This window comes from Hemiscyllium ocellatum, chromosome 13 (genome assembly GCF_020745735.1).
Source record: "Hemiscyllium ocellatum isolate sHemOce1 chromosome 13, sHemOce1.pat.X.cur, whole genome shotgun sequence".
Lineage (NCBI taxonomy): Eukaryota > Metazoa > Chordata > Chondrichthyes > Orectolobiformes > Hemiscylliidae > Hemiscyllium > Hemiscyllium ocellatum.
The window spans coordinates 57,677,506-57,701,500 of NC_083413.1; the positions used below are offsets into that span (position 1 = coordinate 57,677,506).

The 23,995-nt window shown below is 40.3% G+C and overlaps 1 protein-coding gene across 1 annotated transcript in view; it reads right to left on the reverse strand.

The window, feature by feature from the left end:
* Positions 1–10,459: 10,459 nt before the first annotated feature.
* The window catches only part of rsrc1 (arginine/serine-rich coiled-coil 1), a 455,856-nt gene continuing 442,320 nt past the window's right edge, over positions 10,460–23,995 (reverse strand). The window contains exons 8-10 of the mRNA XM_060834209.1: positions 18,909–19,012; positions 16,273–16,416; positions 10,460–10,704 (exon numbers count right to left, since the gene is read on the reverse strand). Coding sequence (XP_060690192.1) covers positions 10,606–10,704; positions 16,273–16,416; positions 18,909–19,012 — 347 coding nt within the window. The 3' untranslated portion in view covers positions 10,460–10,605. The remainder of the gene's footprint in view (positions 10,705–16,272; positions 16,417–18,908; positions 19,013–23,995) is intronic.

Below are 23,995 nucleotides of genomic sequence, written 5' to 3' on the forward strand. Positions count from 1 at the left end.
GCAAAGGTGTAGGAAGTGGAGGAGATGCATTGGAGGGTGTTGTTGATCACGTGGGATGGGAAATTGGGGTCCATGAAATGGGAGGCCATCTGGGATGTGCGGGAGTGGAATTTCTCCTTCTGGGAACAGCAACGGCAGAGGTGGAGGAATTGTGACTAAGGGACTGTGTTTTTACGGGGGAGGGGTGTGGGAGGAAGTATAGTATCAGGTAGCTGTGGGTGTTGATGGATTTGAAATAGTGTTAAGTCAATTGCTGGAGATGAAAATAGAGAGGTCCAAGAAGGGGTCCGAGATGGTCCGGTGAACTTAAGGTCAGGATGGAAGGTGTTAGTGTAGTTGGTGAACTGTTCAACCTCCGCGTGGGAGTATGAGGTGGTGCCGATACAGTTTTCAGTGTAGTGGAGGAAAAGGTGGGAGATGGTGGCAGTGTAACTGCAGAAGATGGACTGTTCCACGTGTCCTATGATGAGGCAGGCAGAGCTGCAGCCCATGTGGGTGCCCATGGCTACGCTTTGGTCTGAAGGAAGTGGGAGGATTTGAAGGAGAAATTGTTGTGGATGCTGCCCCATCTGCTGTGCTTTTCCAGTGCCACATTTTACAACATTGGAAAAGAAATGCAACCAAAGCCTTGTTTGCTGAACATGACATTCATTATAGTACCAAAATATACTCATCACTAATAATTTTAAAAATGGTGGAAGAAGTTTACAAATTAATCAGTGGTCAGGTACATTTATCTACTAGATAAATGTTTATTACTCAAGAAAATATTCATGGTACAGAAGAAGGCAACTAGGCCCAATCTGTCAGTGCTAGGTCAGAGAAAGAACTTACCAGCAAAATCACATTTTCCAGCTTTGGGTTCCAGAGCTATATGCTTGAAAAAACCTTGAAGACAATAAAAAAACCAAAATATATTTTGGAAAATTGTTAAACTGCTGAGATAAATGTAGAACAAAAGACCATCGGAGTATTTAGTGGAAAGAACAAAACATGATTTGCATTTGTATAAAGGTGCCATACTCCTTTCAGACCATCAGGTTGCCCTCCCATTAGAGAGAGATGACTGGCGGTGATTTAATCTGTGGGTCAGTCTGCCTCGGGTAAGGGGAGAGGGTGTAAAAGAAAGTCCTTAACCTTAGCTGCTGTGGGAATTGAACCTAGTGTAGGCATGACTCTGCATTGCAAACCAGCTGTCCAGCCAACTCAGTTAACAGTCCCCTAGTGGCATTTCCATAATGCTTTTTGTAATCTCAAGATGTACCAAAATACTTTGCCAATTAAGGATGTTTTGATGTGTAACCTCCATTGTAACATAGCAAAAAAGGCAATCTATTCTTGCACAAACAGCAATGTGGTTATGACTGGATAATGTTTTAGAAGGATACAGCGCAGTACAGGCCCTTCGGCCCTCGATGTTGCGCCGACCGAATCCTACCTAACCTATACTAGCCCAATAACTTCCAAATGCCTATCCAATGCCCGCTTAAATGACCATAAAGAAGGAGAGTTCACCACTGATACGGGCAGGGCATTCCATGAACTCACAACCCGCTGTGTGAAGAATCTACCCCTAACATCTGTCCTATACCTACCACCCCTTAATTTAAAGCTATGTCCCCTAGTAACACCTGACTCCATTAGCGGTAAAAGGTTCTTAGTATCTACCCTATCTAAACCCCTAATCATCTTATACACTTCTATCAGATCTCCCCTAAACCTTCTCTTCTCCAATGAGAACAGCCCCAAGTGCCTCAGCCTTTCCTCATAAGATTTTCCTACCATTCCAGGCAACATCCTGGTAAACCTCCTCTGCACTCGTTCTAAAGCTTCCACATCCTTCCTATAGTATGGCGACCAAAACTGCACACAATACTCCAGATGAGGCCTCACCAGAGTCTTATACAACTGCAACATGACCTCAGGACTCCGGAACTCAATTCCTCTGCCAATAAAGCCCAGTACACCATATGCCTTCCTCACAGCACTATTTACCTGGGTGGCAACTTTCAGAGATCTGTGTACATAGACACCAAGATCCCTCTGCTCATCCACACTACCAAGTAGCCTACCATTAGCCCAGTAATCCATCATCTTGTTATTCCTACCAAAGTGAACGACTTCGCACTTAGCTACATTGAATTCCATTTGCCACATTTCCGCCCAGCTCTGCAACTTATCTATATCCCGCTGTAACCTACCACTTCCTTCCTCACTATCCACAACTCCACCGACTTTTGTGTCATAATAGTTTTCTTTTAATAGTTTTTGTTGTGGGATTAAAAAAAATCCAGGACAAAAGAAAGAATTCTCCTCCTCATCCTTCATAACATTTTTATTGTTCATGTGAGAAAGCAGTTTGATATTTCATCAGAAAGATGACACCTCTGATAGCATATCTTTATCTTGGAATTGCCCTGAAAGTATTAGCCTGGATTTTGCTGCTTAAGTGTCCAGTACTGCCTCTGGCTAAGCAACGAGTGGTCATCCGAAGGATACTGCAAAATGGCTGGAACATTTTGAGGACCAGACACTATGTAAATAAAATTATAAATTTGCCCAAAATTGACAAGCCTCTGTCACAGCTTGCCAGATTTAGTCTATCTAGCTGTCAAGATAAATCTGATGCGAGAAGAGGTTGATATCGTGGTGGGGGAGAAGGGGTCCATTCTGTATATGCTACCATCCATATTTTATAGGTGTTCAGGATTATTCAGGGGCTTTCATGATCTAGTTGTGTTAACTGGGTAGGGGTTTTCTAGTCTAACAAGAGGAGCCTTGATTAACTGTCCAATACTATCGCCCTTCTTGAATCAGGCATCACATTAGCAAATTTTCAATCTGCTGGAACCTTCCCAGAATCCTGAGAGTTCTGGAATATTTCAACCAATGCGTCATCATCTCTGCAGCCATTTCTTTTTTAAAACCTTTGGATGCAGGCTATTGTGTCTTGGCAACTTGCCTGTATTAAGTCCCATTAATTGGTCAAATACTTTGTTACTGTTACAAGGCCTTTCCTCTTGTTAGCACCTTGTTTATCTGTTATCTTTGGCAGATTATAATGAACTTCACCACGAGGCTAATTACAAGGTACTGGTTTGAATTGTATGCTGTTTCCCAGTTAATTAATCAGTTAATTTCCCAGTTTTATACTCCAAGGAATGGATACTTACTCTGCTATTCTCTTCCTGTTTATAACTTGTATAAGCTCTTGCTGTTTGTTTTATATTACTTTCCAATACACTTTCAAATTTCTTCTTCTTTATTAGCTTTTCAGTACTTGTACTTTTGATTGGATATCTCCCTTACTCCCTTTGTTAACCGTGGCTGGCTCATCTTTCTCATCGAGTCCCTCTCCACTGCAATCAATTGTTGCTGAGCATGATGATATATCTGCTTAAATATCCGTCACTGCTTATCCACTGACTTTGACCTGACTCAATTATCCCAGCCTTCTTTAGACAACTGTTTCTCCATACTCCTGTAAATGCCCTTATTTAAGCTGAGGACGCTGGTTAGAGATATGAATTGCTCTCATTCAAACTGAATTTGAAATTTTGTCAGGTTTTGAGAACTACCCCTGGAGGATCCCTAACTATGAAATCTCTTACTCATCCTATCTCATTGCACATGACTCGAACTACAGAGCTGACTGATTATACTATTGGCATTTCTGGGTTTTATTGTAAGTCCCATATTCTCTTTGTTTCTTTAAATGATCAAAATAATTTCAATCCCTCACTTCTTTTAGTTAAAATTCGTCACTTTCGTGTGACTTGTATGAGGTGGTTTCACCAGACCAGGAGGACCAATTCCAATACCGTACAGCCCAGATGGCCTCCTTCTTCAAAGACCGCAGATTTCCCCCAAACGTGATCGACGATGCCCTCCACCGCATCTCCTCCACTTCCCGCTCTTCCACCCTTGAGCCCCGCCCCTCCATCCGCCACCAGGACAGAACCCCACTGGTTCTCACCTACCACCCCACCAACCTCCGTATACAGCGTATCATCCGCCGTCATTTCCGCCACCTCCAAACGGACCCCACCACCAGGGATATATTTCCCTCCCCTCCCCTATCAGCGTTTCGCAAAGACCACTCCCTTCGTGACTCCCTCGTCAAGTCCACACCCCCCACCAACCCAACCTCCACTCCCGGCACTTTCCCTTGCAACCGCAGGAAATGCAAAACTTGCGCCCACACCTCCTCCCTTACCTCTCTCCAAGGCCCCAAGGGATCCTTCCATATCCGCCACAAATTCACCTGCACCTCCACACACATCATCTATTGCATCCGCTGCACCCAATGTGGCCTCCTCTATATTGGGGAGACGGGCCGCCTACTTGCGGAACGCTTCAGGGAACACCTCTGGGACGCCCAGACCAACCAACCCAACCACCCTGTGGCTCAACACTTTAACTCTCCCTCCCACTCCACCAAGGACATGCAGGTCCTTAGACTCCTCCATCGCCAGAACATAACAACACGACGGTTGGAGGAAGAGCGCCTCATCTTCCGCCTGGGAACCCTCCAACCACAAGGGATGAACTCAGATTTCTCCAGTTTCCTCATTTCCCCTCCCCCCACCTTGTCTCAGTCGATTCCCTCGAACTCAGCACCGCCCTCCTAACCTGCAATCTTCTTCCTGACCTCTCCGCCCCCACCCCACTCCGGCCTATCACCCTCACCTTGACCTCTTTCCACCTATCACATCTCCAACACCCCTCCCTCAAGTCCCTCCTCCCTACCTTTTATCTTAGCCTGCTGGACACACTTTCCTCATTCCTGAAGAAGGGCTCATGCCCGAAACGTCAAATTTCCTGTTTCATGGATGCTGCCTGACCTGCTGCGCTTTAACCAGCAACACATTTTCACCAGACAATTAACATTGTATCTTCCCATTTCTGCTGTATGGCCAATTGTCTCATTTGTGCCATGAATATTACTAGAAAGTAATGCTTTCCAAGAGTTTTTTTTAGTGCCTCTAACAGTGTGTGTCTTTCTAAAAAAATTCTCCTGTCAAAACCAGAAACCTGTTGATACTAGATACTTTTGCACAAACTAATAACTTAAATGATAGCACAGTTTCAGGGGTTTCTAGCTGGAATTTATATAGTTTTGTGTAACCTACTCAATCTTATATATTTTTCTTTGGAACTATCTTTTCCAAAATTTGACAAAATCTGTCCATGCTACATAACCAGTTAGTAAATTATCTTACTGATAAATTTTATCCATGAAAATCAATAATTTATCCAAACTGTCACCTGTATTTAAATCAGGCCACAATTCTGAAAATAAACTTTGATAGTTTAAAATAGTTTAAAAATAAGGGTGTGCCCATTTAAAACAGAAATGGGGAAACAGTTTTTCTCTGAGAGCTGAAATGCTTTAGAATTCCCTTCATCAAAAGGCAGAAGATTAAAAAAATCATTACTGATTTTCAAGACAGATTCTTGATTACCAAAGGAGTGAAAGATTAGAGGGGATATGCAGGAATGTAGAGTTGAGGTTAAAAACAGGTCAGCCATGATCTTACTGAATGGTAAAGCAAGCTTGAAGGGCCAAGTAGCCTACTCTTATTTCTTGTTTGCGTGCTACTTCTCTTACTGCTACATAGTATTGAACGTGACAATACTCTTCCTTGGCAAGATAATAATCACACTTACCATATTCGACCATATGTCATAATGCTCATTTTCAGAAAACAGGCGTGTGTAATTATATCTTGATATTTTCCGATTAGTTTCAGCCATCTCTTTGAAGTTTTCTCCAAATTATTCTTTGGTTAGAATATTATTTAATGTTCAATCTTAGACATGCAAATGGCTAATGATTCTGTTAACAGAAGTTAAATGTACACACCACAAACTAGAACCACACTGATCACTTACTTGCCAGTTTAGTACATCCAGTTCTCATCCAATTATTGGTTAACAGATAACAATCACCAGTTTCCTGATTCCATTAGGTCTCCGCTGCATTAATTTCTACATTTATCTACGAGCTTATTTGCCAATAAACTTCCCCTAACAATAATTATGTTTCATTATTCCCACTGAAGTGCTAGTATCTGGGCTGATGGATGATGCAAGTGGCATTGCCGATGTTTCCTCTAAGGTTTCAGAACTCTCTTCCTCAGAGGTCAAGGTGGTGGCAGCTAGTGGAGTAGGTGGTTTCTCTGGGATCATCGCTATCTCACTGGCACCTACCTGCAAGGCACAAGACAGAGAAGGAGTTGTGGCCAATGGTTCCAAGTAGTTGTGCAATAGATGACAATGACAACTGGGGTGAATGCGAAAGTTGTATTGGAATGAAGAATGTTATTTACTCAGTTGATGAGACATGAATATTTCAGTATCCTCACAGGAATGGTGTCAGGCGTGTCCTGTGAGGCACAGCATTCTCTCCCTGCAGTGAGTGAGAAAACAACAGAAATTGAGAGATAGCAAAAAGAAGGTGAGGTACTCAGCCTGGCAGAGCTGGTAAGATTATTGACTTTCTTTTGGTTCTTGTGGACTGTGGATGGTGACTCCCAGGTTCTGGTGTTATGGCTTGCTCTGTCAGTCCTCCAGGAAGTGGACAGCCTTCCTTCAGTCTCCATATCCACCCGAACTCCAGGTCCCTGTCGCAGAATTGCAGCGTCATCTTCCCCTTCTCCAAACCCTTCAAAACAACTGTCCATCAAAGAGCAGGTTGGCCTTGGAATGCCTGTGAGTCCATCGGAGTGCTCAGCAGCATTTTAAAGATGGCTTGGGCGGGATGCTGGTCTTTCAGCAGATATATGGTAAGTAGTAGTTAATGAGATGGGTTTGTTCAGATTTGGTGAGAGATGTTGCTAGGCCTTGCAGAATGAAATGCTCCACAAGACTCATTGAAACTGACATGGCCATTAAAAAAAGATTCAGACCCTCATTTGTCCTCTGAATGGTGTACAACATGGAGAAGAGCTGATACATCGGTTGAGGGAGTGGTGGGCTGTAAGTGGTAATCAACAGCAGGCTTCCATGCCCATGTTTATTGGTCAGAGTATTGAGTACAGAAGTTGGGAGATCATGTACAGGACATTGGCTAGGCCACTGTTGGAATATTGCATGCCATTCTGGTCTCCTTCCTATCGGAAAGATGTTGTGAAACTTGAAAGGGTTCAGGAAAGATTTACAAGGATGTTGCCAGGGTTGGAGGATTTCAGCTATAGGGAGAGACTGAACAGGCTGGGGCTGTTTTCCCTGGAGCATCAGAGGCTGAGGGGTGACCTTATAGAGGTTTACAAAATTATGAGGGGCATGGATAGGATAACTGGCAAAGTCATTTCCCTGGGGTCAGGGAGTCCAGAACTAGAGGGCATAGGTTTAGGGTGAGAGGGGAAAGATATAAAAGAGACCTAAGGGGCAACTTTTTCATGCAGAAGGTGGTACATGTATGGAATGAGCTGTCAGAGGATGTGGTGGAGGCTGGTACAATTGCAACATTTAAGAGGCATTTGGATGGGTATATGAATAGGAAGGGTTGGAGGGATATGGGTTGGGTGCTGGCAGGTGGAACTAGATTGGGTTGGGATATCTGATCGGCATGGACAGGTTGGACCGAGGGGTCTGTTTCCATGCTGTACATCTCTATGACTCTATGTTTGACCTCATGCCATAAAACCTCATGGGGCCCAGAGGTGAGGAGGAGGAGGAGATCTCCCAGGGCAATTCCCTCCAGACTGCATATGACTGCTTCACCACTTCTAATGGTTCTGTTCTACCAGAGGAATAGGCCATAACCAGCAATAGTGAAAATGGTGTCTGGGACACTGAATATCTATGACTTTGTGAAATGACCACATTATGTTGCCGCTTGACTAGTCTATCTCCCAATTTTGGCATAAACCTTGAGGAGAAAGTGAGGACTGCAGATGCTGGAGATCAGAGATGAAAATGTATTGCTGGCAAAGCGCAGCAGGTCAGACAGAATCCAAGGAGCAGGAAAATCGACGTTTCGGGCATGAGCCCTTCTTCAGGAAAGAGGAAAGTGTGTCCAGCAGGCTAAGATAAAAGATAGGGAGGAGGGACTTGGGGGAGGGGTGTTGGAAATGTGATAGGTGGAAGGAGGTCAAGGTGAAGGTGATAGGCCGGAGTAGGGGTGGGGGTGGAGAGGTCAGGAAGAAGATTGCAGGTTAGGGAGCCGGTGCTGAGTTCGAGGGATTTGACTGAGACAAGGTGGGGGGAGGGGAAATGAGGAAACTGGAGAAATCTGAGTTCATCCCTTGTGGTTGGAGGGTTCCTAGGCAGAAGATGAGGCGCTTTTCCTCCAGCCGTCGTGTTGCTATGGTCTGGCGATGGAGGAGTCCAAGGACCTGCATGTCCTTGATGGAGTGGGAGGGGGAGTTGAAGTGTTGAGCCACGGGGTGGTTGGGTTGGTTGGTCCGGGTGTCTCAGAGGTATCATCCGTCGTCATTTCCACCATCTCCAATGGACCCCACCACCAGGGATATATTTCCCTCCCCTCCCCTATCAGCATTCCAAAAAGACCACTCCCTCCGTGACCCCCTCGTCAGGTCCCACCCTCCACCAACCCAACCTCCACTCCCGGCACCTTCCCCTGCAACCGCAAGAAATGCAAAACTTGCGGCCACACCTCCCCCCTTTATTCCCTCCAAGGCCCCAAGGGATCTTTCCATATCCACCACACATTCACCTGCACCTCCACACACATCATTTACTGCATCCGCTGCATCCGATGTGGCCTCCACTATATTGGGGAGACAGGCCGCCTACTTGCGGAACGTTTCAAAGAACACCTCTGGGACATCCAGACCAACCAACCCAACCACCCTGTGGTTCAACACTTCAACTCCCCCTCCCATTCTACCAAGGACATGCAGGTCCTTGGACTCCGCCATCGCCAGGCCATAGCAACACGACGGCTGGAGGAAGAGCACCTCATCTACCGCCTAGGAACCCTCCAACCACAAGGGATAAACTCAGATTTCTCCAGTTTCCTCATTTCCCCTCCCCCCACCTTGTCTCAGTCGATTCCCTCGAACTCAGCACCGCTTCCCTAACCTGCAATCTTCTTCCTGACCTCTCCGCCCCCACTCCCACTCTGGCCTATCACCTTCACCTTGACCTCCTTCCACCTATCGCATTTCCAACGCCCCTCCCCCAAGTCCCTCCTCCCTACCTTTGATCTTAGCCTGCTGGACACACTTTCCTCATTCCTGAAGAAGGGCTCATGCCCGAAACATCGATTCTCCTGCTCCTTGGATGCTGCCTGACCTGCTGCGCTTTTCCAGCATAAACCTTGAGGACCTGGCAGGGTTGATAGGGCTGAGTTTGCGTTGGTTGGTTTCGGTACCATGGACAATGTTGAGTAGTCCATCCAGTTTCTTTCTTCTCTTTTGCACTGGTTAAATACAACTGAGTGGGAGAAAATATTTTTCATCCAGAGGCTGATGGAAATCTGAAACTTACTGCTTGTAAGGGTTGGTAGAGGTGGAAACCCTGATAATATTTAAGAAGTATTTAGATGTGCCCTTGTGACGCCAACATATAAAAGACTATGGTCAAGGGACGGAAATAGGATTAGCATAACTAGCTAAAAGGCTGGCTTTTCTCTGTGCTGGAAATCTCTGTGATTATAACGTCCCAGAAAGAGGGGTGGTGACCCAGTGGCATCATCACTGGACTATTGATCCAATAACCCAGATAATGATCTGTGTAGTTGGGTTCAAATGCTGCCATGGAGGATGGCGGGATTTGCATTTAATAAAAACCTGGAATTAAAAGTCATATCTAAATTAAAATAGCCATGAAACCATTGTTAGGAAAAATCCATTTGGTTCAAATAACGCCCTATAGGGAAGGAAAGTGTTGTCACCTGGTCTGGTCTACACGTGATTCCAGACCCACAACAATGTAGTTGACTCTCGATGCCCTTTGCACAATGAATGCTGGCCTGAATTATTTAGGAAAGCAATGTTAGTATTCAGACAAGCAGTAGCAGATTTTTGGGGCAGCAAAGTGGCTCAGTGGTAAGCACTGCTGCCTCACAGCACCAGGGACCCGGTTACAATCCCACCCACAGGCGATAGTCTGTGCAGAGATTGCACATTCTTTCCGTGTCTATGTGGGTCCCCTCTGGTTGCTCTGGTTTCGTCCCACAGTCCAAAGATGTGCACTTTAGTTGCAATGGCCTTGCTAAATTGCTCTGTAATGTCCAGGGTCGTGCAGGCTAGTTGGATTAGCCATGGGAAAAGCAGGGTTACAGGGCTGGGTGTGGATGGGATACTCTTGGGATGGCAGTTGTGAACTTGATGGACCAAATAGCCTGCTTCCACACTGGAGGGATTCTAAGCAAGAATTTAAGTTTCTGAATTGTTATGAGCAAGTTACTCACTTTATCAATAAGACGCAATGTAATGTGACAAATTTGAAAATGCTGTGCATATGCAAATTATTTCATTCAAGACAGTTATTGCTAATACAAATTAGGTAGTTTATTAAATCAGAGAGCCTCAACTTATGAATACACTTAATGGAAATTCATAAAACAATGAAATACACTAATTTCACAATGAACGTTTTGGCTGATGGATTAATCATTTAAGAAAAATAGATTCAAAATCCAGGCACTGGGCTTCCCATCAATTTCTCCTGCCGCAGCGTGATTAATCTCTTGAACCACTTTTCTTCAGCTTCTTTCTTATCCAGGAACAACTGTAGCAGAACAGAATCAAGTGCAGGAATGAATTCTAACAATGTATTGTCATTGCTTAAGTCAACTTTCTTTATCCATTTTTAGTTGCTTATCATTATTGATTTTTATTTTAAAGTGCAGTTGCAAGAAAATTCAAAATAATACAACTGATCTGTCATAAAAGTTTCTGTGGTTGGCTGATAGTATGAACAAATCTGAATTCCAACTCTTGGATGGAAACAAAAATGATTTAACTGCCCTCCTTGAGGCATGATAATGGTGTCTTAAGAAAGAGAAGTTTTATATAAATCAACATGTCAGAAAGCTTAATTTCTTGAAGAACAAGAATATGATTTTCCTTATGATGAAATTAACAACAAAATTTTCATTTTCTAAGTTCACAATGTAGCAAACGTATGTTAGGAATAGCCATTATAACTCGAATATGTGAAAATGGTTCTTGTTATTTTTAAAGCTTTGAACCAGTGTCATTATAAAACATTTATTATTTTTATTATATCCAGTGGATTTGACACTCAAAGTAATTGCTATTCACAAAAAGTCAAAATGGCTCAACTATTCTCTATAAAAGGCCCAACAATATGGAGTTCTCCAGTCACATAAGCTGTATGGATACAAGCTTCATGATGTGTCAAGTGTGTCAAGGTTGCATTGTCAAACATCAGCAGTTAGCAATAGACTAATGTGGTCGCCCAGAAACCTTCACAACTCGGGGTAAACAGCATCAGGTAGATGGAGGAAAAAGGAATATGGGAAGCAATGGACAAAGTCTAAAGAACAACTTTGTTTTTAATAGTTCAATAGGTGAACTATTTTAAATAGTCACTGAGCAAACGTAGAGCTATTAAAGCATTTTAATTATGTGTTTGGGGCAACCATCTTATTTGGAAGTAACTGGAGCCTGATTAACTTAGTGCACACCTTGTGCAAGTTTCTGAATCCCCTTCATGCTCAAGTAAAAGCAAAATTTCTGTAGAAGAGTTATTGATCTCAAAACGTTAACACAATGTTTCTTCTCCACAAATGCTGATGGATCTGCTGAGTTTCTCCATCACTTTCTGCTTTTATACCCACTTTGTGCTCACTGTCCATAATGCGGCACAATGAATGCCTCAGATAATTTTCTTGGTTGCAAATACCTGCAGTCAACTTTTCATATTGTCCACTTTCATTCGCATTTACAATAAAATAATATGAATGCTGATGAAATGAGAAAAACATTGTTGGCGTCAAAGTGTTAATGAGATCAGGGTAACATTATTACTGTAGAAGGATGCGCTTCTTGACACAGACATATGATTTCAAACTTCTCCTATCATTCATCATCAAGAAAACAGCAAGTGTAAGTTAAACCTTGCTCCCATTTTTAGTGTTCTTGCATGATCTACTCAGAAGGTTTATAAACTTGGACCCTATTAACTGCCTAGTTTAATGGCAAGTTAGTAGGAACCATTATTAATACTTATTAAAATTTTGAATGACAGGTTCATTTTAGCAAGTTAGACCCCTTGTTGAGCATGTCCAAAATGTAAATGATTTCAAAGATTTACTTGTTATACATAAACCCACAAAAACAATTTAACTTCTGTGCATGTTACTGTCCTGACTGCTTTTGTATAATCCTAGAAAATGATCCAATATTTCTAGGTAGGTTAGCAGATGCAGTGGATGACTGTTTCAGGGTTTTTCCTATGTCTACAGTCAGCTCAAAGTTGTTAACCAATTTGAGGGGATAGGTCTCAAAAAACAATCTCACGACAGTATGGGGACTGTGCTATCAGCCATAGCCTGCACTGCACTGAGTCAACTGAGCCAACTGTCTGTTTGACATTGATTAATTTTCATTAATGCTGTCTTTGCAATATGATGTACTATTGCACTTTTTCAAGCAAAATATTAACTGCTCATCACAAACACGAGTCTAAATTCAGACAAGCACTATCCAAGATGATTTGCCAGAAAGCAGGAAAAGAAAGTTAGGGAAAAGATATTTAAATGGTTTATGTAACAAATGGCCAATCTGCCAATACCAATCTTTGCTTTACTGAAGTCAAAAGTTAGTACCATTACTTCTCTACATAGCTTCAGAACTCAGTTTTGATGCCCCTCATTTCTAGGTTATTTGAAAAAGCACTTCAAAAATGTAGCGGAAAAAGCATAAAGGGATTTTGATCTAATTTCAAGTTTGTTTTTGCCAATTAAGAATGCCTAAACTGAAGCTATCAACTGATGTACAATTTGGACACATAACCCAATGAAAACAACTGAGTATATATCCAGTGACTGAAATTAGACTGGGTGGTTTTAATGTGTTGGTAAAATACTCCTACTTGATTATTTTGACTAAGTTGTTGATAACTACTTAATTAAGGTATTGTGATATTATAAATAAAAATTTACATGAATATAATAATTTATGAATGAGAAGTTGGTGCATGATGGAAATTCAAACCTCAAATATCAATGTTCTGAATTTGAGAGTTTAGAAAACAGTTATGTTTTAAAATATCTCATTTAACTTAAGGTAAAAAAAAATGTTCTGAAGAGGAGGATGGTGACCAGACTTATATCCATTCAAATTTAGAAGAGGTGAATAGATTGAAACATACAACATCCTGAGGAGCCTTGACAGGGTAGATGTGGAGAGGATACTTTATTTTATGGATGAATCTAGAACTAGGGGTAATGTTCAAAATTAAGAGCTTGTCCAACAGAATTAAGGTAAATCTTTTGGTCATAAAATTGTGTCTTAGTCAAACTCTCTTCCTGAAACAGGATTGAAAGCAGAGTCTTTGAATATTTTTAGGGAACATTCTTGTTAAGCAAGAAGGGAAAGCTTATCAATGGTAGGTGGGTCTGCGGACTTGAGGTTACTATCAGATCAGCCATAATCTTATTGAATGAAAGAGCAAGCTCGAGGGAGTGACTGCATGGTGGCTCAATGGTTAGCACTGCTGCCTCATAGCACCAGCGATACAGGTTCGATTCCAAGCTCGGGCGACTGCCTGTGTGGATCTTACATATTCTCCTCGTGTCCATGTGGGTTTCCTCTGGGTGATTTGGTTTCTCCCACAATCCAAAGACGTGCAGTTTCATGGATTGGTCATGCTAAATTGCCCCATGTTGTCCAGGGTTGTGCAGGTTAGGTGGACTAGCCTTGGGAAATGCAGGGTTACAGGGACAGGGTGAGATGCTCTTTGGAGCGGCAGTGTCGATGAGATGGGCCAAATTGCCTACTTCCACACTGTAGGGATCCTATGAATGTTCGTATTCTGCCTGTAGATAAGACCATGTGATTCATAACTGAAACTTAAAGGAAAATCGAGTGACAGTTTACACACTTGCACAATATGTCACTGACTCAAGGGAGAGCAGATTGACTCCTACATTTCTGTCATCAGTGTCAGTTACAGAGACACAATGGTGTCAGTCTGTTCTCCCTGTGGCAACTGACAGCCACACAATGGGTTCTATCAGTTCTCCCCTGGGTCAGTAACAGAGACAGAGTGCAGTCAGCTGTTCATCACTGGGTTTCAAACAGACACAAATGCTGACAAATGGGACTAGATTAACTTAGAATATCTGGTCAACAAAGACAAGTTGTACTAAAGGGTCTGTTTCCATGCTGTAAGTCTCTATGACTCTATAGTAGAGGGACAAGTTGTCTTCTGGACACTGAGACACACAACACAAAGGAGTTACTCTGTGGGGAACAAGTAGCAGCCACTCTGGCAAAAGCTGTAGAAGAAACTTTATTTTATTTCAGCTACTTAGAAGGATGCAAGTAAGAACTCATCTTTTATTTGAAGAGATGAGAATTCTAGAGATTTAGCAAATAAGATGTTTGTTTGGACATGTTTAAAAAACAGTGAAATTTCTTTCAATGGAGTTTGATATGGAAAATACAATCTGCTTAAAATCTGGAATGAGTTTGGAATTTATGCATGCTGGGAGCATGCATGAAGTAAAAACATGTGAAAGCATTTTGTCATATGAGGAATTTTAATGTGAAGTAGTTTAGTTTTAGTTTGGTGTATTAGTTTCCTTTTAACTAATGTTAATTTTAGTTTGTTAGAGTAAAAGTCTCAAAACATAAAGTGACAAAGGACGGGAGAATGGTAAACGTGGTTCCACTTTTCAAAAAGGATTATAGAGATGAACCAGGGAAATTACAGACCAGTGAGCCTCATGTCAATGATAGTGAAACTATTGCAGAAAGTTCTGAAGGAGAGAATTATATCCACTTGGAAAGACATGAGTTAAGTAGGGATAGTCAGCATGGCTTTGTCAGAGGGAGGTCATGCCTAACAAATTTATCAGAATTGCTCAAAAACGTGATCTGGTGTGTGGATGAGGGAAGTTGTTGTTTATATGGATTTTAGCAAATGTTTTGACAAGATTCCACATAGGAAACTGTTTGAGAAGGTTAAGACATGTGGAATTCAGGAAAACGTGACAAGATTGATCAGAAACTGACTTAGGAATAGGACAAAAAGGATAGTGCTAGAAGACTATTTGTGTGACTGAAGCCAATGTCCAACGGTGTACCACAAGTATCAGCCCTGGGACCCTTATTGTTTGCTATACACATAAAAGATACAGATTAAAATGCGGGGGATAATGTTAAGAAAGTTCACAGACCACACCAAGAATGATGGGGTGGTTACGAGTGAAGAAGATGGTTGTAGGAAAATATAGAGGGCTTGTCAAATGGGCAGAGCAGTGGCAGATAGTATTTAACACTGATAAGTGTGAGATGATGACAGGACACTGGGTAGCTTACAGGATCAGAGGAATCTTGGGGTAATTATTCACAGATTCCTGAAGTTGGCAAAGCATGCGAATAGAATAGTTAAGGAGGCATATGAGATACTTGCTTTCATCAGTTGTGGCACAGAGTATAAGAGGCAGGAGGTGATGTTGAAGTTGGTTAGGGTACAGCTGGAGTACTATGTGCAGTTCTGGTCACCCCACTAAAGAAGGATGTAATCTGAGAGGGTACGAAGAAGTTCACCAGGATGTTGCCTGGAATGGCGAAATTGAACTACAAGGAGAGACTAGACAGGCTTGGTTTGCTTTTTTTACAGCAGAGAAGATTGAGGGGAACATGATTGAGGTATATAAGATTATGCAGGGTATAAGGTAGGCTGACTAGAGAGTAGCTGTTTCCCTTGGGTGAGGGTTGAATCACAGATGGGCATAGTTTTATGGTAAGGGGGAGAGTGTGGTGGGAATCTGGAATGGTCTGCCTGGGAAGATAGTGAAGGCCAAGCTTTAAAAAATATTTGGATGAGCACTTCAAATGTCATAACATTCAAGGACGTGGGACAAGAGCAAGGAATTGGGATTAAGTGCACCTTTAGTGGTAATTATTGTAGTGCAAAATCAATGGGCCATTTCTGTGCTGTATGACTCTAATTCCCTGCAGCAAAACAAATAACACACTTGGTGATAGCTATGAATATTAATTACAATTGGTTCAGTTTGTTGTATTTCATTGCTTGTTATTACCAAATCATAAATTAAGTAGCCATTGCAAATTTATGTTTTAGTCAGAAAATGCTTACACTTGGATGAGCCAATGAGTCATCATCTTGATACTTGATTGTAGAAGGAATGTAATCAAGCTCTTGCTTGATTTCAATATTAAAATCAGTTGTTCTGTTGCTCAGCACATTGGATTCATGCTTGGTTTCAGGAGGTTCTTGTGCCTAAGCAATGGAAAAATAAAGACAAACAATAATTATCCAAATTTATGGTGCAAATTAATAATTTTTAAATATATCAGCTCCTATTCATTAGCAATATGCATAAATTTTGGTGTGGAAAAGCAGTTTCTGCTTGACAAATAAACAATGCAGAACAATTTATGGCACAATATTCCATATTTGTGCAATTGATTTGTGGAATTTACCATTTTTTTCCCAAAACATTCTGTAAATGAAGCATATTTCGTTGTCCTAAATTAAATTCTAGCACATTGTTACAGATGTGCAATATATGCTGGCAAAGCCAGTAATGCCACATTCTATGAGAATAAAAATAAAATACCCTTTCATTTTTGCTAGTCGCAATTGGTATTTGATTTAATAAGACACTAGCAGAAGAATTTAGAAGAAGCACCAGGAAAATGTAAAGTATTCTACATTATGTAGAACATTAGTAGGAATAATAATTTGAACAGTATATTTAAATTTGACTTTATAATAGTAATACATGATCACACCAAACCAGCTATAATTTTGCATGCCAAATTTCTAAATTTAGAAATGCCCCCAGAACTATTGTCTTCTTTCAAATCATAAAACACTTGTACTGCCCAGACTGCTGTTGATTTATTTGTCCCTTCTGGCAAAAGTACCTCAGCCATACCCAAATTATCTATTTTTTAAAAAGAGGCCATTGTTCTGCTATAATTTTGCCTGCCACCCTCTAATTTTCATCTTTACTTGAACAGAAAAGTGCTGGATAAATTCAGCAGGCCTGGCAACATCTGTCGACAGAAACACAGAATTAACCTTTCAAGTCCAGTCACCCTTCATCAGAACCCCTTGTATTTTGAGAAACATTTGATTTGTCCTGGTATCTCATCAACTTTAATATAATCAACCTTTCTCATATCTCTCCTTCATTCATATTTAGTTCATCCAGTGCCTTAGCTACTACCTCTTTTACAATAACTTCAACAGAATCTTTTTTATTCATGAAGTAACTGTGAAGTTAAAATCCTGAATTCCAACCCTAATGGCATTGTGGGTGTACTGACAGCATATGGAATGCAGCAGTTCAAGGCAGCAGCTCTTAAAGGGAACCTTCTTAAAGGGAACAAGGGACAAACAATAACTGCTGGCTAGCCAGCGATGCCCACATTCCACAAGAGAATAAAACACAATGCTCATTTTGTACTTCAACCATGTCCCATGCCTCCAAGCATAAATTCATTTTTTGATCTTTAATTAGCCTTGTATCACCATAAATGTTCTTTTTATATTAGCTGCCAAACTCTTCCCACGTCCTCTATTTGTTTCTCTTTTTCTCTTTCTCTATTTCTTTTTTCCTCTTAATTTTCCATGTTCAGCCGAGTTCTCTTGTATCATCAACCTGACATCTTGTACGTCAGTCACAGAAAATAAGCATGTAGGTGCAGCAAACTGTTAGGAAGGGGATTCAATGTTGGCCTTCATTGCAAGGGATTTTGAACACAGGAGCATATCTTGCTGTGAAAAAACTTGATGAGAAAACACTTGGATTATTGGGTGTATTTTTGATCCTTAACTAAGGAAAGGTATACTTGTAGCAAAGAAATTTCAGAGATTAGAATAGCTTCCCTTCAATATGGAAACAGGCCATTTGGCCCAACCAGTGCACACCAACCCTCCAAAGATGAACCCACCCAGACACATTCCCTTACCATATATTTACCCTGACTAATGCGCCTAACATTATGGGCAATTTAGCATGACGTGACCTGCACATCTTTGGATTGTGGGAGGAAACCAGAGCACCTGGAGGAAACAGATGCAGATATGGGGAGAATGCGCAAACTCCATACAGACAGTTGCCCGAGGTGGGAATCGAACCCGGGTCCCTGGTGCTGTGAGGCAGCAGTGCTAACCACTGAGCCACCGTGCCGCTCACATGGTTGGCCAAGCTGAATCCTAGGAAAACAGGAGACCTCAGGCATTTACAATCTATGTTAACAAATACAAGGACCAAATATAATCTATTTAAGATTCATTCAGAGAGTTCTCTACCACAAAAAGACAATGGATGTGTAGCGATTGTGTGTTTTCAAGATCAAGATTATAGATTTTTTGACTCTAAGGTAATCAAATTGATCTTACTAAATGGTAAAGAAAGATCAAGAGACCACGTCATCTGTTCCTCCTCTGTTTCTTAACTCTTTATCTGGCTGTAACTGAAGCTAGTGTGCTTGATGTTGACATTGGCTGCTTCAAGTAGAAATTGTTCCATTCACTAGCACTCTCCAAAGAGAGTGATGTTAACCTAAAATTAAAAATGGAACATTTTTCTACTGGTTCTCTGCTTGATTGGTTTTCCACTGGAATGTGTTTATTTTTATTTTAAATAACCAACCTTACAATTGTACTCAGCAAAAAAAAAAGGAACTGCAATTGTAAGTGCCTCTTTAAAATATTTGACTAAATACTGAGGATAAACTGACATAAAAGTTAAGACCCACCTTTTTTACATCTCTGCCAGATCTAAAGGTTTGTTGGATAAAGAAATCACTTTCAATAGCTTCAATACTTTTTACTCGCTTCACCTGTTCTTCAATGGTATATTCTGAAAAAAAAATGCAAGACTTACAGATCTTTATTTAAAGAACTAATCCTGTAATTTTTTGATTGCCTGATTGATTCATTGTTGTCACATGTATCACTTTCAAAACTGTCTTTCAAAGTTATTGTATTGGCTGCTGTGACTAACCAATAATATTGTTGTATGAAGTTACACAGACAATCTCATTCAATATAGAACATGTCTGTAAAAGGATGAAAACTGAAATCAAGAGGGCTAATTTTGTACAATTAGAAAAAAAGTCTGGCTTGGATGGTTGGGAAACAAATATTACTGGTTAAAATGGCAAATGAGCAAAAGTAAACTTTGTGGGGGCAAAACACATGGGTAAAAACTAGACATATTCTTATAAGAATGAAAGAAAGCAAAGTTATTTGCAGAACTGAAGTAATTGTTATTGAAATTAAATAGAAAACATTGCTTATGATAAATAGCAGGCTCATGTAAAGCAGAATGCAAAAAGCGCATAAGATAGCTCAGAAAGGAAATAAGAGGGATAAAGAGAATGTATAACAAAAGATTAGTGGGTATCATATGGGAACACTAATTTTTTTTTAATAAACAAAGAGTTATAATTGTGAAAGGAATAACTGAATTGATTAGGGACCGAAAAGAAAATCTTTTAGATGAGGCAGAGGATATGGCTAAGGTACTACAATACACAAGTAGATGATGCTGTTAATGTCACAGTAAAGGAAGCGGGGCTGGATAAATTGGGGTAAGAAAGAAGTAGATATTGAGGTGTTATCCAAAAGGCTGTATCACTCTCAAAAGTAGAAAAGCCATCCAGTGCAGATGGAACACTTGTTGCTGAAGGAAGTTGTGGAGGAAATATTGAAGCTTTGGCCAAAATCTCCAGATATTACAGTGGACTAAGAGTTGCAAATGTTACATTGCTGTTCAAAAAAAAAGGAATTACTCAGTAACTATAGGCCAGTTAAGATAATGTTGGTGGTGAGAGAATTTTTTTTAAAGATCACAGGCCATGGGAGAATTGATCAGCACATGAAACAACATGGCCTAATAAATAATAAAGGCAAAATCATGTTCAATAATGTTCATGTTAACAAAATAATTGAGAGGGTTGATGAAGGTGGTATACATATTTGGCAGAGAATTGTATAACATGCTTGCCAGCAAAATTGAAGCTCATGAGATTATCTAGGCAGTGACTACAGGAATAAAAAAATCTCCAACAAACATCAAAGAATAATCCTGAACAGTTCCTTTTATGCTGTTGTGAAGTATAGAATTGTGTTCTCCAGGGACTGGTTTTGGGACTGACACATCATTCTTATGTATATCAGCAATCTGCACTTGAGTACATGAGGTATAATTTCAAACTATGCAACTAATACCAAAAATTGTTAATATCAAGAACAATGAAGAGGCAAGTAACAAACTTCAGGAAGCAACAGACAAGTGAAATTGATAGATGAAATTTAATGCAGGGAAGTGTGAAGTGATTCATTTTGGAACAAAGAATGAGAAGAGGCAATATAAAGTAACTGACACTATATTCGGGATGGTAAGGACAATGATCTGGCAGTTCATATACTGAAACCTTTGAAGGTGGAAGAACAAATTGTTTATGGCTTTCAAACAAAAAAAACCCAAAATCCTTGGCATATTAAAAGGTGCATTGTGTTGACAGCCAAGGAAGATATACAGAAGCTTCAGAAATCACTAGTTCAGTCTTAGATGGACTATTATCTCATTCTATACATCAAAAATGTAAGGAGGATATCAGGTCCTTGAAGGGAGCACAGGCAAAGATTACTGAAATGGTAAATAAGAACGCACCATCCAGGGATGAAAGACATCAGTTCTCATGTGATGTGATAAAACCAGATATGTTGAGATTGTCTCCCTTTAAGCAACAAAAGACATAAATGGAGATATTCAAATTTCTGAGGGGTTTTGAAGGAATAGATAGAATATATAGAAAGAATATACATGTATGTATACATTATATATAGAGAGAGTTACCACTAGTAGGTGGACACAATTTAAAGTGAGAGGTAAAAGAAATTTTGGTGGGGGGGGGGGGGGGGGGGGTGGTGTGGAGTGAGTTTTTTCTTGATGTGGTACACACATATCTGGAATGTACCTCTGTAAGGCTGATGAAAACAAATGCAACAAGACCTTTAAAAAATTAATTGGATATATACTCAAATAAAGGAAAGAATTCCAGAACCAGGCAGAAGCAGAAGCAGAAGGGAAATGGGATTAATAGGATAGCTCCTTCAGGGATCAGGACAGACAGATGGGCTGAATGGTCTGCTGTTGTGTTTTAAGATTCCATCACTGTTTAAGATAGTGTTGACTCATCTGCATGTCAATGAGGTAATTAATAATTATTTTGTCATAAATCATAAAAAATAAGATTTCTAACAGATCATATATACTATCTAGATCATGACACAAAGGAAAAGATAGGTACCTCATAAAATAGGTACAGAACAGCTTGTTAAACCCAACAGGGGTACAGCGCTGAAAATCAAGCCTCACTTAACACCCCGACACACATACACACAGACGTGCATAAAAACAATAAACAAAATGTTTTATTGGCAGAGGGAAAAGTAATACTGGGGAACCAGTTCAGTTGCATTAGTCCTCAGAGTGTGATGCGATGATTCTTTTGATTTCCAAGTCCTTCATATTCTTTCACCTCTTTCCAGGAGGCGAACAGCAACTGGTTCACAAATGATAAAGTCTCTGAATTATTGGTTAAAAACAACAGCTTACTGCAAATGATGAGAGAAAACTACTGATTTTCTTAACAGTTTCATGTATATTTTACTGGAGAGAGAATGAGAGACAGAGAGTGTCAGAGAGGAGAGATGGGAAGAGAATAAAAGTATAACAATTCATGCCTTAGTCCTTTGATGTAAAAGTCATTTTCTCAATTCAGGCCAACATCAAAAATAAAGTAAAATGAAAAGATGTAATTTTACAACCTTCTGTACACGAAGTAAAACAGTGCAAGAAGATGGAACAGCAAGTCATGTGAAGATCCTCAGAAGTGATTGAAGGCTTAGAAGAAATGGGAAGTTTTAAGAAATTCATAAACAGAGAGTTTAGGAGACAAGTAAGCCTTGCAATAAATAAATGACCTTCAAAAGAAGATATCACTAAAGAGGTTCCAGTTTTTACAACACACTTTGTCAGTGGGAGAACACCATTAGCTTTTCTATGGTTCACCTCCAGACATCAACATTATGGCTCATCTTGGCATTCTGTCACTAAATTCTGATCAATAATCTGTCAAGATCTTGTGAAGAATGATGACGTTCAAAATTCTTGGCATTAAACAAAGTCACATGAAGCTTCTACCTCAGTCCATTTTCCAAATACTATGGCAATGAAGGTTTGGTGATAGGGACAGGGCTGTGATCGTGAGTCATTAGTCAAGAATCTATACACAAACAATAAAAAATGAAGATCGCTAGACCCCCATGTTAGAACAGAGTACTTTTAGGGTGTAACATCCGTGACTGAACAGACCACTTCAGAATATTCTCTGCTTTTCCCAAATGAGGAACGGGCCAGAAAAGACATCCTAAATTTGGTTGTCCCACTTCCTCCTTACTGAGACATCATGCACAGCAAAGTCATCATTTGGAACTTGGAATGTTAGAACATTCATGGATAATATCAAGAGTGACCATCTGGTAAGAAGAATGCAATCATATTAGATGAATTGTTGAGACTACAAATTGACATCACTGTTGTCAATGAGACTTGCGTTCCTGGGCAGGTGCAGCTGAAGGAACAAGCTGGGGGTATAAATCTTCTACTAAAAAGGCAAGACTGACAGTGACTCTGGTATCTGGAATTGGATTTGTCATCAGAGAAGATGTTGAATTTAGTGCCCAAACTCCCCAATCATATAAAAGGCTCATAATCCTTTGTCGTGCTGGTATAGCTGTAATCAATATGCCATAGTTATCAGCACTTAATGCCTTGGCTCGAGTCAAACGAAGAAATTAATAAGTTCTATTTTGAAAAAAAAGTACTATGGATACTGGAAAACATGAAACAAAAACAGAAATTGCTGGAAAATTTCAGCAAGTCTGGCAGCATCTGTGGAGAGAAATCAGAGTTAACCTTTCGGGTCCAGTAACCCTTCTTTGGAACTGATGGTGGCCAAAAGTTCTGTTTTGACCTTGATAAAGTCCTCACTACCATCTCAAAAGAATGAGAGAGCAACCTTCTGGGGGCCTTTAAAGCTGTGATACCCGAGTCTTGCAGATCTTAGAAGCAACTTGTATGATGCTACCATATCCAATTGCTTCTGAAGAATTAATTGCAAATTGCACCAGTGTCATCATATCTTTTGCAGTTGTTTAATGAATGAGAAACAATTTGAAGGGTGACAGTTTTAAGATTTCTGCATTCTGCAGGACGCTAACTCAGAATAATTTAGAAACACAGAAACTGAAGTATTCAGGTTCAGGCTTTCTAGAAGCTATATGGGGAATAGCACTCAACATATATTTCATTTTTTGATGAATTTGGAGTTCATATTTCTTTATGATTATTGAAAGCATATCCAAGGAAAGACTGAAGTTTTGTTTTACTTGGTTAATTTTTATTTGAAAATTAAATACTGTATTTGCTGCATTGAAATAAAACTTTACCACATTGCATCGGTTCTGTTTGTTGTGGAGATGTTTTGATAACATTCCCTATTCCTGAGATGCTGCCTAACCTGCTGTGCTTTAACCAGCAACACATTTTCAGCTGTGATCTCCAGCATCTGCAGACCTCATTTTTTACTCGATGTTTTGATAACAAGCAGAATTGGAAACATGCTACACAATATAGTACTTTGACTGTTTCAAAGAGCACTGAAAAGCTACTCCAAGTTTTTATATATATATATATATATTAGTTCTGATTCTTTCTTTTAGTTTGGTAAGAAGTACAATGGTGATTTACTATCATACCATGCTGTAAACA